The sequence below is a fragment of the Haemaphysalis longicornis genome, unplaced genomic scaffold (genome assembly GCF_048455015.1).
Source record: "Haemaphysalis longicornis isolate Haplotype H1 unplaced genomic scaffold, Haemaphysalis longicornis Haplotype H1 scaffold_2, whole genome shotgun sequence".
Taxonomy (NCBI): Eukaryota; Metazoa; Arthropoda; class Arachnida; order Ixodida; family Ixodidae; genus Haemaphysalis; species Haemaphysalis longicornis.
Window position 1 is genome coordinate 105,428,265 of NW_027526295.1, and position 18,677 is coordinate 105,446,941.

General features: G+C 45.7%; 1 protein-coding gene across 3 annotated transcripts in view; it reads left to right on the forward strand.

Annotated features, from left to right (window-relative positions):
• The window catches only part of LOC144169093 (DNA (cytosine-5)-methyltransferase PliMCI-like), a 150,967-nt gene that overhangs the window by 28,852 nt on the left and 103,438 nt on the right, over positions 1–18,677 (forward strand). For all 3 annotated transcript variants that reach the window (XM_077698103.1, XM_077698104.1, XM_077698102.1), the window contains 3 exons: positions 934–1,185; positions 11,354–11,423; positions 13,790–13,875. In XM_077698103.1, coding sequence (XP_077554229.1) covers positions 934–1,185; positions 11,354–11,423; positions 13,790–13,875 — 408 coding nt within the window. The remainder of the gene's footprint in view (positions 1–933; positions 1,186–11,353; positions 11,424–13,789; positions 13,876–18,677) is intronic.

Below are 18,677 nucleotides of genomic sequence, written 5' to 3' on the forward strand. Positions count from 1 at the left end.
GCAGGGCTTATAAGCTTGCCAAGCGAGCTATTTGCACTTAAATGTAAGGCACGTTCTTCTTATAGCAGTAAGAACTATGGGGTGAACAATTAAATCAGTAAGACGCGTTGTTGGGCAAGTTGGTTCATATTGCCAGAAATAAGATTTAGCGCAACGAAAGACGCACGGTGGAAAGGATGGGACGGGCGCTAACTCGCAACTGGATTTTTATTGAAAAGACGGCATGCATACTATATACATTCGGCGCAATCACACGTGTGCTAAAAAAACGAACAGGCATTCGGTGAAGGCACACATCAACAAACACCAAGAAAGTTATCAAGGAATGCACACTCTTTTGCATAGATTAGCAGGGATGGCGCGCTCACGCAGTTATCTCCCTTTTGCTTGATGTAGAAGGCTTCTGCTACTTCACGTGCTGTGATGTCCCGAATTCGTTTCAGAATTTTCACTGGCCCGTGTCTTTCGTTGCGCGAAATCTGACTTCTGAACAATTAAAGTTATGAACACGTAAACACCGCAGCAGTTGGTGCGGCACTTCGCCGACTGACCGCTAACACAGCTGTCGGACGCACTGGACTTGTCTGAAACATCACTGACCAACTGACAGAAGTGGCACGGTCACTTACTAGACCATGTTTGTCGAGTCATAGCTTACGTTTTAGGTAATGGCTAGTATGAACCGTAATAAAAATACGGCAGGTGTAGAAGTCTGGCCAGAAGCAAAGTGCGATCACTGGCACTTCGGGAGATCACTGGCACTTCGGGCAGCTTCTGTTTCACTTTGGCTTTGTGGCTGAATCGAGTCACAGACAGACGGACAGACCAAAATTTTGGCATTTTAGTAGCCCGAGAAAGACGATCTTTAAAAAAGAAGAAAAGAGCTGTTGACGAACGTGAGGGATGGTGCCCCCCCTCTCTCTCTCTTCGCAGTCTGTCGGTGCTACTCGGGGTGAAGTCCAGCCGGGGAGTGCCCACTGTCACGCTGGAGCGCCTCGAGCTGGGAGCCAAAGACCCGCCGGCCGGAGCGTCGGCCAGCCATTCCCCTACCTCCAGCTGTGACGAGGACGCCGATGTCGAAGAGGAACCCTCCTCCTCTGAGAGCGACGAAGCCTCGGGGCCCGGACGACGCGCGGCTGCCTCGTGCAGCAGCTACCAGAAGATGGATTCCGCGGACGACAACTGGTCAGTCTTGTCGCTACGCATATAGCTTCCTTTTTTTGTCTTTACCCCCCCCCCCTCCCCCCCCTCCTGAGAACAAGCGTCGGCGCAAGTCTAACTTTGGCAACACTGTGTGAAAGGTGTACTGCAGAAAACAGAAGTGGAAGCTCTCATCGTTGCTGTGGCTGTTCGTAGACAGGTTTCGAAAAAGGCCCAGTAGACGTAGTGTCAAGCTCTCGCAAAGTCTGCGGAAGAAGCTTGTTTGAGAACAGCAGTGTTGTTCAGGTCACCCAACAGCATTGCAGCAGTAGCTTGAAGAATGCCATGATTAAGATGGCGAGATTTTAAGGTGGTAACAAAGAGAAACATGAATGTGGCCGAATATGTCTCAGTTGTGGCTGGTTGTAAACTGCCTCTGGCGAAGGTTACTGGCGATGATTTGGGTCTTTTGCAGTGGCAGCATCCACCGTTTGGTTCCTTCGGCAGGTAGGGTCAGTAAAAAGAATGGTGGTGTATGCATCCCAGCCATACCATTGATGTGAGGGTCCGTTTAGCGCAACTGGAGTTGCTGGGAACTAGCTATTGCTAGCAGTGAAACTCGGTTGCGTCCGCAACGAGAGTAATAGTTTATAAATGTCTAAAATGGTGGCAACTTCACCATGCCGAATACCAGAAAGAAAGGGCAAAAAAAAAAGTCTACCTCAAAATGGTTAGTTTGAAATTGTTTAAAAAATTAGGTCTGTGAATCAAACCGATCGATATTACTGAAGTTAAAATGTCCAGTCGACACCCACTCCTGTTACGAAATGGGAATAACAAAGACGCAGTGTAGATTTGAGCGTTGTTGTATCTGCTGAACACTTAATTGGGAAGTTTGAAGTGAATTGATGACTGTTTTGAGGTGCGCATTGTAACGTTAAGTTTAATTTCTCTCCTCCACCTTTTTTTTTTTTAGCTAAGGATAACCAGAAGCCCAAGCTGAAATTTTACCGGCACGCTTTTGTAAATTTCAATGTTCCCTGTTAAATGGCACCACTCTTATCCGGATTGCCTCAAGGGCTGTGAGGTACCTTGGTTTTTCTCTTTTTTTTTTTTTGCTCTGCAGTGCATTTTGTGTGTGGTGCCAGAGTTTTGCACGAGTGGAATCCTTACTGTAACACGTAATTCTGGTTCGCACATGCACAAGCGCAATGTGGGGCGCTGACAGTATCCCTTGGTGTGATTTCTCTCTCTTGCCTGTGTGCAGGTTGTTCACTCGAAACTAAGCTTGGGCAGTCCATCGAGGCCTGTCACGCGATAAAGAGAGTCAGGAGTTCCTGAGCAGTTGGCTTTCATAACACAATTGTGTGTGCGACAATTCAAATCGCGGTAACATGAATAACTGAGCAGTAGACCCAGTAAAAGTCAACCACACGGGGCATGTTGCTCTTATTTAGGAAATTCATAGTGTGGACAGTGATTTGAACGTCTGTCTGTGTGTCTTTGAAGGCATTCTCAATCGTGGTAAAGGGATTACAAAGCAGAGAGACAGCGTGCATTTAATGCCTGAAGGGCTGTGAGAAGCTAAGCTGCTTTTTGTAGAGTCATTAGTGTGCTTTCAGCCTTGCCTGAGCTTGGTGGCTTTCTTATCGTAAAAGCATCGTAAACGTGCAAAAGCATTGCATCTGTGCGTTTTGACAAACTCTCTCTTTAAAAACCGCTAAGGTTTCAAAGGCTGTCTCCCGTGATAGATGTACCTAGTGTGGCTTTGTAGGCACATCTCTGTACTTTTTAAACAGCCTGATGTGTTCAGCCAACACACGCCGCTGCTTTGCGAGAGTTAATACGTCAGGGCCAGCCGTAACCTGTGCTATCTCTAGCGAGCGTATTGCAATGCTGTACGGCTTTGCGGTTGCCTGATTTTGTGGTGTTGTCGCTGTTGTGTACTTGCTTTCGAGTTTGAACGGTGGCTCATCGTTTGAGTCTCAATGATTGCAGCAAGCCCATGCCTGAACGTTCGCCACGCCCTCCTGATGTGTTCACTCATTGTTTTCTGCTCTGCTCTTCTGCTCTGCTTTGCTGCTTGAAGAAGATTCAGCGGGGTATCGCATGGGTTGCAGCGGACGTGTGAACACAGCCGACGCTTGCGCCTCGAACAGTTTGAACTTTGGGACCATGAGCTGCGTACAAGCTTGCTCAACCTTTTTTTTTTTTTTTTTCAACTTTCACTCAGCAGTTAGGTGGATGGCTGACTAGAGGCTCTGGCGCGGCTGCAGAAGTTTTGTAGTCTTGGAAAAGCTACTGTGTTCAGTACTTAGTAGCTTTGTGCCCATTCGCACACGAGTTTTTTTTCCAAAGCAACAGTGGCCACTCCTATTATTCACCAAAAATGTGCGGAGAGGGGAACATGCTTGATCTTGGGGCAACTGCCCGTCTGCTCGCTGAGACCTTGCCTCCAGCTTGTTTTGCAGAGTGTGTGTGTATAATGCTCTCTGTACATGTTGGTGGCAAACACCAGTGTTGGAATGTATGCATTTGGTGTGGAGCAGGATATGTCGCCCTGTTTTCATCGACTGCAAAGTTCGAACTTGTCACACATGCATTGCTCGTTGCGTAGTTCTTTTTTTTTTTCTTTAAGAGTTTCCGGGACCTTAGCAAGCAACTGAAGGTAGTGCAAGTGGACTCGGGCGCCAGTTTTGTTTGAAATGTTTTTGTTTGCTGAGTTACACCTCTAGGAAGGCAGCGCTGGGCATCACTAGATTGCCGACATCACTTGAATGCAAAAGTGCATTTGCTAGCAACCAAAGATGATTAATTGCAGGCTCGTTAATGGCCCTAAGTTATGGTTAAAAAGCATTGTGCAGAGTCCACTCAAATAAAGCACAAATGAAGAGCTGAAGGGGGAGGCATAGTTCCTGTGTCTTTTTCCTTCTTTTTCAGTTTTGCAATGTGGCGGCTAGATAATGACCTTTACTTCTCAAAAAAAAGGCGTGTCGCTTCACAGAGCATTCGAACAAAGCACAAATTTGAAGCTGGAGGGCAGGGGGAGGTGGGGGGGTGCATAATAATGTTCTGTTATCACCGTGGTTGAAGCTTATCTGTAATAGCAAACCGTTTCGATGAGGCCTGCCTGTTAACTATACTGCCAGATGGGAACTCTTCTGTGCTTTGGAAAGAGCAGTATTGCGGGGCGCTCTTAACTTCACTGCCGTGAGGGCGGTTTCTTGTGGCCATCTCCTAAATGCAGTGCATTCTGAGAAGTGCCTCCCGTATAGCACAGTTATGTGCTTTCATGTAACAGAATCAGCATGTGATAATAAGAACTCGTGGAAAATTTTGGACTTGCTGCAGGAGAGAAGCGTTTGAATGTCTCCGAATGCAATGCCACCACAAACGTGCCTGTTTTGCCGCTCATCTCTGTAATTTTCCGAGCCTTGTTTTGCAGGCCGTTTAAGTTGAAACTGGAGAAACGGGGCAAAATTTGTCTTGCATTTCCTCTCCTTTTTTGATGTTTCACACCAAAGAGAGACTTATTTACTTATCATTGTTTTTGTGGTCCACAAGCTTTTGTGACTGTCTTTAAGGCAGATGTTTAAAAAAACGAGCTTCTACGGCTTGCAATGGACGCATATTTATTTGGACAGTTATTTGGACAGTCAGGGATAATCAGAAAAAAACCGAGCTCACTGCAAGGTCTTCTGCACTCCAGGCTTTTTTGTGATACCAACGTCTACGGCCATTGGCATGAGCACTGCCTTCTGTTACACTCTTGCCCTGTTCGCTGGCCCAAAATGAGACTATTTATATTTAATACTATATGTGACAGGACACTGGGTGGCGTAGGGGCTCGCACAGCTGATAGCAGCCAGTCAGCGATACTCTAGGAGCGGGGGTGATCACTTAGGAGTTTGAAAGATCTGATTTTGATTGTGTAGATAGGCAACACCTCACGCGGAAACATAACTGGTGAGCTTAGTTGTGTTCCTATTCCAAATACTGCCTTCTCCAGATACTTATTACAATCATTCTCAATAGTCGGTGGCTTAGGCACTTAGAAGTTTGTTTTGCAGCAGCTTCGAAGTGAGATTGCAGATAATTTTTGAAGTTCCAGTTGTAAAGGAGCTCTTCGTGAGCTGCATTCTCAATAATATAATTGGCAGCCTTCTCCTCACGGCTGCACATGTTGGGGCTGGCGCCGACCTTGATCTCTCCCACAAACAGAAAGTGTGTATTTTTCACGCCACGTGGTGCGTGTGACCGGCACGCTTCTTGTGCTTTTGTGTAGTAGAAGAGTAGTTGTACATGCACGATGCATTTATAAACTGGCACGAGTGTTCTATTTAACCCATTCTCCGGTTTTAGTTTAGCCATTTTCACTTTGAACATTGTTCCGACTTCTGAGCTCTTGTGTCGTTTATGGTGTCGCTTGGTGTGAACAAACCAAAGTGGTTGTTGTGTGCCTTTGTGAAAGACGGGTGTGTTTGGCATTGTGTAGTGGTGTTGTGAAACGGTGTTGTTTTTGAATTGTCAACAATAAAGTGATGATATTAGTGGAGCTGTTTTGTGCACTAATATAGTCTTCAAGTGAACGCTACTGTCGTTCATTGGTGTGACAAAGGCCACTTCAACCGTATTACCACATTGTCTGTAAGCTTGGTTTAAAGTTTTGCCTGTTGACTTTCATAGGTCGTATTATTGGATGTAGCGTAGTTTAAAAATTTCCAGAATGCACCAGTTTCGGAATGTTCATTAAAGCACTGCTTGGAACGTGAAATCTTCATGGGTAAACTGAAAATGTGTTGTTTAACTGACATTGTCACAGGCACGTTCATTTTTTTTAAACAGCAGAGCTGTTTAAAGGGACCCTGCAACACTCTTTGAGCAGTGCAGGTAAACTTGCGCGACGTTTCGATTACTCTGCCAGGAATACCTGAGCCAAGTATTACACGTGCACGTGAAGCGGTGGGCGTTCAAATTGCTGTGAAAGACGCGGAAAAACCAACCACGCTGTATTCAATTTTCCTCATTATCCACCCCTGGCATGGCCTAAACGACGTCATTGCGGCCATGGCTGTCCTATTGGCTGTCACTGGTCAACTTTGCAACTTATTTCTCAAATTTCCTGTGACGATCCGCCGTCGTTGGCGCTGTGTGCCAACCTGTTCTATGCCTAAACCTGTACAAACAGTTTTCGCGTTTCTTTTGTGTTTTGAGTGAGCGTGGAGTTTGAGTGACGAACTGAATGCTCCCCTTTCAACCAGACCATTCGACAACACGTCTATTGCTTCAAAAACGCCCTACCAGCCTGAGCGTGTGCTTGCGAGCAGGCAGCCATGCCTGCTCTTTTGTGGCACCAGACTGGAACTAGACCCGTCTGCGTTGCAGAGAAAAGGAGAAAACTCCCCAGCCTGCGATATATCGAAGGCCGCCGAAAAGAATGCCGCGAGCTGCCCTCCTCTTCGGGAGAGAGCGCGCACCTTTCGTCACGTTGTCTGCGGTCGAGTTGAGGGGAAGCAATTATGCGCGATTTCTCATCGCGCGTAGTTTCGGTGATAGTGAACCAATTTTCATAATTCTTGGGGGAGGAGATTGCTGGGACAATAGATTTTACCCCAAAAATACATTTCGAGTGGTCGATGGTAAGTGCTGCAGGGTCCCTTTAAGCTTTTGGTACCACCGTCGAGCGTTACCATGAAAAAATACCAAGATAGAATACCAAAGCACACGTGAGCGTGTGCCTCGTGAGAAGCGCCCGGGATTGGCTAAGCTTGTGGCCATGTGAGGAGCTTGCAAAAAAAATACAAAGGAAAAATACATTGGCTAAGCTTGTGGCCATGTGAGGAGCTTGCAAAAAAAAATACAAAGGAAAAATACCAAGCACACATGAGCATGTGCCTCGTGAGGAGCACCTAGCATCGGCCAGCTTGACCTTCGAGAACACTCTGCTGAGTGTTTGTGGCGTGATCTCTCGCGTGCTGTTCTCCTCGCCAGTTGATGTGCGTTCGCGCCTGAAGTGGGGAGGGAGCACAGACGCCGAGTTTGCGCTACAGACGCCAATTTCGCGAAGCTGATTGCCACAGGTTCTAGCACGAGCTAGCATGGTCTACTTTGGGAGAGATGTGAAAGGCTGCGAACGAAACTATCCAGGCCTGCAAGTTGTGGAGACCTTTGAGCGGCAAGTTCGGAAATCCATGTGAGGGGAAACAGCTGGGTCTCCGACGATGGGAAAGGGGCCGCCAGCTCTACTGCTTCTCCAGCCTTGCGGTGCAAGCTGCGCTAACTTTTTCTAACTTCTCGTCCCCACCCTGGGGCTCTTCGATTATCTGTCTCGAACTCACCATGGACTCTTCGGGAAGCAATCAGAGATGTATATTCCCATAATGTGCAGACTACTTGCAAACCATCCATGGTGAGTCCAAGCCTGGAGTCCTGCAAATCGAAGAGCCCCCACTGACCCATGCACATTTTCAGTTCCATGTTTCCCCAAAAACATGTTAATTGGCTGGGGTTTTTTCACCTGAATGAAGAGAGGCCAGTGTTTCTGAGTGCCTGCAGCGAAAGTCTCCATCAACGCTGCTCCTATTGTGCACCTGGAATCAGTGTCGCAAGAAAAGATGCGGAAAATGTTTTGCAAGACGATAGTTGACGTTCAGCAGTGCGAAGAAGCATCTTGCATATTCTGGTCTTCAGGCATTTTGGAAAGGAGAGCAAAATAAAACCAATGTTATTTAGCAGAAACTTGTTTTGCTGTGATGATCATATCCATAGCCACCAGTGCACGAGGGCTGTATCTGCCTTGCTTGGGGGGGTGTGGAAGGGTCTCTGCTTGGCATGTACAAGCATTATGCTGAAGCTCTCTGGGAGATCTTGACCCTGTCCTGCTTGCACAAAGAAGCACTCTCCTGCGTTGCCCCGCCGCAACCCCTGACTGGCTTCTGGGCACCTCTCTTAAGGTCTGTGCACCAGCTAAGTTCCCTTTCTTTTTTTTTTTTTTTCTCTTCACTGTTTGTGTGGCATGAATGGCTGTGGAAACGATTTGGGAGCAAAAGTGTACTTAGAGCACCTTGCTGGTTTGTTTGGCCTGACACTGTTTTAAAATTGCACGTCACGCTTTCAGCCTCTGTTAGGTTGGAATCGAAACAAAAACAGAGCATAGGTGTGTTTCACGCAGACAATCATTTTTGGAGCGGTGAGGAGTTGCACACTACGGGATTATGCGGACATCTTCAGGCTATTGTTCTCTAATAACATGAGGTGTTTTCACAGTTTCATTTATTTCATCCTTAAAGGCCCGAAGGCATTACATAAAGGAGGGCAAGTGACGAGTTACAGTCCTTTAGTACTTAAGTTTCTCGAAAAAAGGAACACTCAAATATACTTTTGCGTGGCTAGTTTCAGAAACTGCATTTTCGAAAGGCTACGTGAAAATGTGCCTGTGTGGTGCATAACAAAACATTATTCTAATCTGGTTTGTCAACCGGGGATGCCGGCTACTAGATATCTAGCGGCTCTTGTGGCCAAAGGGGTGATAAAACCGATATCGCTAGTAAGAATACACTGGTCAGCTTCAAGTTATTATTAAATTAAATTAGAACCTTGCTAAATGCCACGTCTGTTGAGCTGTTGTCGTTTACCAAGGAGCCCCCTTCACTAAAGGAACTGAAGATTGCAAACATTTAAAGGGGACACAACTAAGTTCCAAGTTTGTTTAATTATTTTACAGGATTAAGTTCTAAAAGGCATAGGCCATATTTCAAGTTTTCCTAACCGATTTGTGCGTATTTTTTAGCGAGAATAGTGCATTCGAAAGCACCGTATCCCTCCCACCGTCCTTCCCGCCAATTTGCTGACGTTGGCCGTCTTGGCACGCTGGCACGTTTTCAGGGCTAAGTTTAGTGGAACGCTCCTGTGTTTATCCGGCACAACCTCGGTGGGAAAAAAGAACCCAATATTAACGATGAAATTGGTAAAAGTGAAAATTTGAAAGTTGGGATAGCACGAAAACATATTGCACATCAATGCGACGTTATTACCGCAGTTGGTGCAGTGGCTGCAGACGGCACACGGTACGTTCTTTTCTGCCTTCTATTACAGATAGCCTAAGGTTCGAGAGTTCCACTAAATAGTCAAATGATCAATTGCAGTGATAAATTACATTAGCTAAAATTTACAATTTGTAAGTCTTCAACAAATTTGCTTCAGTGTCCTCAAGGTTGCCTAGGGACCAACAACACTGCCTGCTCTATACAAGTTTTGTTCTTCTATTCAAAACTGTCTATTCAGTTCACATACGAGGGCTTGTGAAGGTGGGGTAATTTACTGCCAGTGAAATTAAAACTGATGCTTAGTTGATGAGAGTGGTGCCTTACATGCTACCTCGGTGGTCATACTGGAGGAAAGAAATTTTGGGTGTTAACAAGCCAAGGCTGCCATAGTGGAGGGCTCCGGATTAATTTTCACCACCTGGGGTTCTTTAATGTCAGCCAAAATCTCGAACACACGGGTGTCTTTGCTTTTCGTCTCCATCAAAAAAGCAGCCACCATTGCCAGGATTAAACCTCATCCTTGGCCTCAGCAGCACAATGTTTCAGCCACCGTGCCACCAGAGCGGGTGGTGGTGGTGGTGGAGTCATTCAGAGTGAAACGGCTATAGTGAGAGGTTCTGAAGAGGTTCTCAGCTTTGGAGAAGAATTTATTATCCGCGCGAAGCGACAGGAATAATTAAAAGGGAGCATTTATTTAACATGATCCCAAGCTTTTACGTCGGCTATATATGTACACATGCTAGAATTTGCATTTCATGAAAGCATCAGCCAAGTCTGCTGACTTGTTCATTAGCTGTTGTCAAAGAGCTCTGGAAGCACAGTCATGGTCTGTGATAAGGATTGTCGGGTTGTTTGCAACCGAACACTTAATTACGTACTCTCCTCTCGATATGTGCGTAAAAAGGATGCGCGGTGAGATGGGTCTCTCACTAAGTTCAGTGGTTGCAGTTCTAATAGCTTTGGTAGGTATGGCATGTTATGAATTTCTGATGAATAAAGGCTTGTACCACCCTGCTAGGTTATTGGCAAACCTTAGGTTGTCAACCAGCAAGGAGCTGTGGTTGCAGGGGTTGTTAGGTAATGACTTCTGGAAAGTCTTCATGGCTCTGGCTCTGGCTTGTCTTCACCGTACTGCTACTTCTTCTTCGGCTCGTACTGCTGGGTTCTTTCTGGTGGCGGATGCATGCATTCTGGGTTTCTGGATCATTCGGTGTTTTGGGTGGCATGCTTGGGGGTTGTCTTGGGCTTGAAAGTGGTCCCGCACGGCATCTTGTTGTGAACGAGTTCTATTACTCTTTTCACCTGCCCGTTTGAAGACTGGGATGGCAATGTTGGCAGTTGTTTTTGGCGACCGACTTCATACCTGGATGAAGATGACGGCAATTGTGATGGCATTGATTGAGCTTCTTGGCCAGTCTGCTGCATTGTCGAAGATGTTGACAACAAGGGTTGTTTTGGCTTCTGATGGTCCATACGTTGGTGAATGCGACGGCGACAATTATGGTTTAAATTTGCCTTCTGGGCCAACATCCTGTTTCCACGAAGGTGACAGCAAAGATCATTGTACGCGGGCTACCACATCACCTCCTGCTGATGTATTCATCTCTGGACCTGTTGCTAAATAATTGCAAGGTGCTATGTCAACGTGCCCCTTAGGGGAGTTCAGTGATTGAAGCTTGGTTGATTGATTGATTGATTAATTGATTGATTGATTGTAGGGTTTATTGCAGGCGATAAGGCGCGTCGTAGTAAAAGGCACCGAATTAATTTTGACCTCCTGGGGATCTTTAACGTGTGCTGAAATCTGGTACACACGGGCATTTCTGCTTTTCGCTTCCATCAGAAAAGCGGTCGCCGCGGCCGCGATTAAAGCGAGAGCATTCTTTGACGGTCTCTCGTTAGCATGTTGTGTGTTGTACTGGTTTGGTCCAAAATAGCTTCAAGCTGTCCATGGCGTACAGAGTGTGACGTTGCCCCTGAAGGCGTCTCTTACGATGTGGCATAGTGTGGATGATTTCTGAGGGGAGGGAAGGATTTGCTGTCCCTGTGTTGTCAATCGCATCTCTTTTGCGTCTGGCCACGAAACTGTGGCGAGATGAAAAATTTGGGCCATGCATGTACCACACTCAGTCAATTGAACTGCAGGCTGTGTCATTTTCCCTCTATAGCGGCCCACGCTGCAAATACTGCAGGAAGCTGCTCCATGAAGTCCGACGCGCAGTACTTCCTAGCAGCTCCGTAAGTGGTCTCTTTTTTTCTTTACTCTCTTTCTTTTAAAATTCAGCCTTGCACCAGACCACTCAGTAGTGTTTAGGTAACATGCAGAAGCCTGACTGTACGTCAGTAGGCAGCCAGGGCCAGGTTACTTTGGTCACACATTTATTAAATGTAGCGAGACTTCTTCTTGAGTATTTCTTAAGACGTTACTTTTTGGCAATGCTGTATGTCTTAACACGAGAGTATTGCCTAATAATTACCCAAGATATTTTAGTGAGCAGAAAAACGTTTATTGCAGTAAAGCTATAAACTGATTTAAATTAAATTAACTCTCTATTTAATACGGACCAGCGAATGCTGCTTTTATGCACGGCACTAGACCCCGGTTCCTCTGTATTGTCGTTGCTGCAGAAAAAGTTTTATAACCCATGGGACACTTGCACTTGACCTTCGTGCTGTAACGTGCATGCAAAGCCAGGATTCTAGGATTAGGCGAGCTGTCAAATAGCAGGGGTGAGACAGCTGCGCATATTGCGCAGTTTTGATACAAATTTGTTTTCCTGCGCTAGGCTGCTCCAAAAGCTTGAAAATTGCAAAAATTGCGCCAAACTGCTCCAAAACAGCCCGAGAGCCAAGGATTTTAACGCTCCCGTCAGTTTCAGTGGGAAAAATGCCTACTGATGGCATAATTTTCCAGCACCCCCAAGGTCATGCTGTTTGTAAAGGTTTATTTGAGAGATCATTCAATAAAAAACCGGCATAAAATTGTCCCCGAGACAGTTTTTTTTCACAAATGACAATGTCGGGTTGCACATGTTATAAAATTCTGCGAGTTTTTAAAGTTTTCCCATCGAAAACCATTGCAAATTCCTGCAGAAAAACAAATTGGGCCCATCTCCCCGCGAGGGGGACTCGAGTAAATGCGTCGCATAGGGGGTGGGTGTATTGCGTTAACGTTTGGTGTTTGGGGAGTTGGTGGTAGTGAATGCATTGTATCAGTGGCTTCTTGACGTAGTTTGAATGAGTCAAGGATATAAGGCGCGTTCGTAGCCTCCCATTCTGTGTCGGCTTTGTGGCGCAGTGGGTAGAGCACCATGTACATTGAGTTCCGCCCACAGGGTGGAGGGATCGAAACCAGGCGCCGGATAGTATTTCTTTTTATATAGTGTAGGGGGAGGGGTGCGGACTACGACTACGGACGTCAACGCGGGTGACATCGTGAGTTACTGAAATGCTCTGCATTTAATACTTCTGTGTACGGAGGCGACAAACTGCTTGTGCAAGTTGATGAAAAAACAGCAATTTTCGGAGCGCCGCATCTCCGGAACGACATTACTGAGCGCCGCCATCTTGGTGTGGTGAAGATTTGAAAATGTGGCCGCCGGGCGAAGCAGTTGCTCGGGGTTCAGGCAGAGTGCTCTTCGCTAATTCTTCCGTGGTTTTGGTTATGGGGTGGCTGGGTTTTGATTTAGTCTGAGTTGTTGTGGGAAGTTGCGCGACTCGAAAGACTGGAGTTCATCGAAAACAACATGGGGGCTTAAAATGAAATTTCGGAGACATTGCAGTGTTATAAAACGCTGAGTTATTGCAGCCTTTGACAGCGAGCTTGCGAGCCACGGGAATGGCCCGATCGACACTGCATGCAGAAGTGGCAGCGTAGGCTACATCGCCGCAAAATGTTCAAGCAGTGTCCGATAGCGGGACGGGATATTATTGCACGCTAGTAATAATGGTTAATCTATCTGAAGTGAAATAAAGCCAAGAGAGAGGTTGCTAAACATACCAGCGTTACTCAAATTACGATCGTAGGGAACGTGCACCTTGGGGATTGAAATGGGAGGGCTGGTGGGGTGCGACGACTGTCAGTGACCCTCGCTTTGCGCAACTTTCGCCGGGGCTCTCTACTGTTGTGCGTAATGCCGAGTGTGGGATTACAAAAATATTAGTTTCGGCATCCACATGATACTTAAAATGCCTTACGATTGCTTACTTTTTCAATTCAATTACTTAGGCGGCACTCCATGCTATCTATGCACAGAGCATAAGAAGTAAAAAAAAAATGGCAGAAAAACTTTATTGAAAGGCTGTTTCAGTGTTATGCACGATCGAAACCGATTAAAAAGTGCAGTTTTCTCCTCCAAGTTGCCAAACATTTGATTTTTTAGGCTCCTAAGGTGACAATGTTGTTCTTCTGCTCCAAATCAAGGTTCTTCTGCTCCAAAACCGAAATTTCGCTGCTCCCAAAACTGCTCCCAAAACTGATTTAGCCGTCTCACCCCTGAAATAGCGAACGTTCTTTCAGTATTGAGCCTAATAGTTGCTGGGTGAAACAAACCTATCTAATGGCTGTTCGTTATGACACGGCGACTGCTTTCAACACGTTCCAGATCCAGGAGCGGGACCTTCTACGACGACCGGAGTTCCTTGCCGATAGCGGGGAGGACCAGCTGGCATGCCGGGCTTCGGAAATCCAGTGAGTCCCTTTTTACTTTTTTGCAAACTTTTTCGTCAAATCCTGAGTTGCATGTAACACAACCATAGTGATGTGACAGCTCTTTGTGCACCGTTCAGTTCTCTCTAACGCCATCAGTGCCAACTTTGAAAGACCTCCTTCCCATTCGCATGTTAGATGTCTTGTTCTTGCTTACTATCTGCAGGGTTCGCACAGGTCCTTGAAAACCCTTAACAGTTGAACCTCGTTATAAGAGACATGGATGTAAGAGACAAATGGTTATAAGAGACACTATTCACCCACATGGTTGGCTGCCCTATCTTTCCCATTAAATCGACCTCTTTTATAACAGACATCGGATGTAGACAGTTGGTTATAAAGGACAAGTCATCCTTGAACTTTAATCAACAGTCTCACTTGTAACAGACATTTTAACTTCAGATGCAAAGCCACCAGTCTCTAATTGCAGTTGCTTCCATTGTGGAAGCACAGGTGGACGACAGACACCTGCAGTCGCTATTTATTATAATTTCAGCAAACACAAAGTGGTTCAGTCAGCTATGAAATGACGATGAGAAGCCCTGCCAATGGAAATGCAACTGACAGAAGTGGTTGAAGCTTACTGCCATCCATATGGAGCGCGATCGCACATGCGGGCTCTCCCACTCGCATAGCTCCCAATCAAGAAGCACTGCAGATGTTGAGTCCTGCAAGCGTAATGAATAGCCTGAGGACACACCGGAAGAAGCTGTGCGCTCTGGCTATTCATCAGGCTTGTGAACTCAACATCTACGATTCATCTTGCACAAACAAGGAAAGGACAAAAAGCTTGTAGAATCGGTTGTAAAAAACAGTGTAATTACAGTCATGAAGCAAACAGAGTTTCATAAATTCTGGGGCCAAACATAAATTAGAATGAATCTTTTGCAACATGCTGTAGCGTTCTTTTGAGCTTATTTTAGTCATACGGTGCCCACATTGAACTAGGGTCTGATTAGTAAGTGAAAACATGGTTCCCTGCTTATAAGAGACATCTCGTATAAGAGACAAACTGCTCCCCGGTACGTGTCTCTTATAAAGGGGTTCAACTGAATTTAGAACTGTTAATTTCAAAGCCTGGAAAGTCCCGGAATTTTTAAATGTTCCTTGAAAACCCTTGATTTTTCTTTAGAGAACCAATGGCCCTGTCTTTCTACAAGAATTTAAAGTGTTTGTCGTGGATTTTAGATGTTAACAAATGTAAAGAAACATTGTAACAATCAAGTTACGGTGTATTGCGTGAAATTACACAAGTTCGGTGGATTTTCATTATTACAAGACAACATTGGGAGCAGGCACTTCTCAATCCAAATAATGTCATAATACAATCCAGTGAAAGCCGGCTTCTGTTCTCTATCTTGCATCTTCCATCTATAAGTCTGTGGACGCTCGCTCATTGCATGTGTTCTGTGCCTCATACGCTCCACCTGTGTTTGCTCTTATGTGCAAATGGTGGACGTGTGCTTAGTTCGTCCTGCCTTGCAGCAACACTTGCTGATTTAATTTCAGCTGGTACTCTTGCCGTCAAAGCAGGCAACATTAACGAAGTTTTGAAATCAAACAGCCCGAGAAAAACACCAAGAAAGAAGAAAAACCTCTAAATACCAACCATGAAATAAAAAATAAAGCGGGGGGAGCATTCACAAACCCGTTAGCACCTTTTTAAATGTGCACTAGCGTGCTTAGGTATTGTGCAATAAAAAACTTTTGCATTGTGTTGAAAAAGTTATAAATAATCCCAGATAAAACATTAGATGGGGACCTTGAAAATGTGTTTTCTGGTCCTTGAAGGTCCTTGAAAACCCTTGAATTTTTGCTTTTGAAGCCTGTACGAACCCTGTACCTGTGTCGTTCTACCGCAAGCACCTTGTAAATAGTACATTGTTTTAAGCCAAAAGACGTCCCGATGTAAGAAAAACCGGTGCTTTTTTTTTTGTTGTCTGGTGCAGGGAATGGCTGCCACTGTAAGCAGTAAATAAAAAACACGTTTGAGTTAGCATGAAAAAAAAAAATTGCTTCACAAGAATGGGAGCCGAGGGTGTTACTATTACTTGGGTACTTCTGCATGTTGCCAGCAGTGGTGGAACAGTAGTATTTCCTGGGTGAGAGGGGAATGCTATGGCAAGGGTAGAACGAGTTCAGCCGCCCATGGGGAACGTCCATGTCAAGGCATAAAGCCTTGTTGTCTGTCTGTCTGGGTAATTTTGCGCCAAAGGATGGAGGTACGAAAAAGATGAAAGAGGCGCAAGCACCATTTAGGATAAGTATCAACGTGCTTTCACCTTCAAAGCATGTGAGCAGACTTGGGTGCCTAGAGGAATTTTAGATGCGACTGCATCTCATTCACTCGCCTTGTCCCTCCATACTGCGTTGTTGTTGTCCGTCCACACCCCTCCCCCATTCTCCTTGCCGCGCGAGCTGCGCTCTCCGCCGCTCACCCCCTCTCCTCTCCGATAGCGAACACTCTCTCACGAGGAGCATTGGATTGGATTCGATTGGATTGGATTTGGATTGGATTGGATTAAAGTGGGTTGTGTTGGATTGTGTTGCGTCATAGCCGCGCCACGTTGCGTCATAGCCGCGGCAGGGGGTTCACGGCACGTTTCACGCGATGGGAGAATCAACCTAACGGAAACAACAACGAAACCCCCTATGCGTCGCGTCTACACAGGGGTTCCCGCGAGGGGAGGTGGGAGAAATTTTTTGCAAATTAAATGTTAGGGGCTGAAGATTCCTGCCACTATGCTGGCGTCTAATGTAACGTTACACTTAAAGGGTCCATGAAGAGAAAATACAACTTTGGTTAACTTTAAAGAATTACGCTTCAGTACCTCACTCAGCTTCATTCCGGCCACGAAAGACGTTTCTTAACCGATAAAAACGCAAGAAGTACTTAAGAACTTTCAAATTTCGCGCCACAGTGACGTGTCATCGGTGCGAGTGACGTCATATGGTCCAGCACTAAAAACATAATTTTCGGTGGGTTAGGTGCACGTTAGGATTCGAGTGATTCGATCAAACAAAACTAGCGGCCCCACTACAATCGGCCGGTCATGTGTCCTGGCGATTGGTTAGTTGGGCCGCTGTCAATCGCCCAAACAAGATTTTGTGACGTCATAGAAAAGTCGACGAAAACTGGCTAGTGAGTCGCCACAGCTCCACACGGTTTCTTTAATGTCTCTGTTATTTTTTCGAAGTTTGCGATGAAATCGGTATCATTTCTATCAGGACAAAGCAGCCTTTCTAATGAACCAAACTTGCATTTTGTCTTCGTGGCTCCTTTAAGCTCTGTGTTACAACTGACTGTGTCAGCACAGCATGATGCAAGCGTGGCTAGCTTGCCTAAAATTTGCATTAGTGGGACTTCTCTCTCCCATCTCTGGTAAGCCAGCTGGGAGTGGGAGTGCTCCTATGTGGTAGCTGCAACGGTGCCTCTCGCACGAAAATCTATGCTCCTGTATGTACAGTCTTTGTCAAAATTTTCTAGGCCAAGCCAGAAACACGCAGGCGGCAAAAAATTCAATGTGAAAGCTTACGTCCTGAGCGAGGCTGAAACATGTTATGCCGGAAAGCTAGAGAAAAAAACGCCTTTCTTTCTCACTGCCATAAGGTAATTGTGTCGCATTTAAAGGTAAAGCTAATTCTTTGAATTCTTTGTGGTCTGGTAGGCTTATGATTAAGCCTAGAAAATTTTGACAAAGGGTGCGCAAGCAGATGGTATGCTGCACTCCGAACCTGCACTGGCCAAAAATGTGCCAGAGAATCCTTATTTATATAAATAGTGTCTAAAACCGATATGAGAAACCATTTAACAATAAATCACGGGTCCTGGCAAAAAAAAAATGTTGGGAATGTCTAAAGTTTGACCTCTCACATCAGAACCCACAACTCTACCACTAGGCCATTGCGGTCGAACAGTGAGTTCCTTTTACGTAGCAGTTGCTTGAAAGAACAGCGGCTGTGTTGGAAACAAACCGGTAGATTGCGTCAGGGTTACTCACTGTGCACCAGTTGTGAAACTCTCCGTAGGCCCCATGTATCAAAAACAGGTCCACAGTTTGGCCCCCCCTGCAGTGGGGGAAAGGCGGGCAGGCAAGGGGGTAGTTCACTAGCCTGTCATTTGTCGGCAGAAAGTTGACATAGTAGTACTTTCAATTGCTTGGGGCAGCTGCCATAAGTTGTGAAAGAAAAAAAACCGTGGAAACACAAGTAAACATTACCTTATTGTTTCTTAATTTGAAAAGCATCATCATCACCAGTCTGTCTACACCCACTGCAGGGCAAAGGCCTCTCCCATAGATCTCCAGTTATCCCGGTCCTGTGCTAACTGCGGCCAATTTATCCCCGCAAACTTCTTGATCTCGTCTGCCCATCTAACTTTCTGCCGCCCCCTGCAACGCTTGCCGTCTCTAGGGATCCACTCTGTTACCCTGAATGACCAACGGTTATCTTGCCTTCGCATTACATGCCCTGCCCACGCCCATTTCTTCTTCTTAATTTCTACTAATATGTCCTTAACACGCGCTTGTTCCCTGACCCATTTCTGTTCTCTTCTTAACCCTTAACGTTACAGTGCTAGGGATGGGCGAATATAGATTTTGAGGTTCGAAGCGAATTCGAAGCGAATAGTGATTTGGTCGAATAATTTCGAATCGAATAGTTCGAATAGTACACATTGCAAATCACAAAGACAAATGAGCAACTCGTGACCTGACTAATGTACACAATTTTTTCTAATAATTAGAACTCACGTAGGCACAGCATTGTGTAAAACTATTACCAGT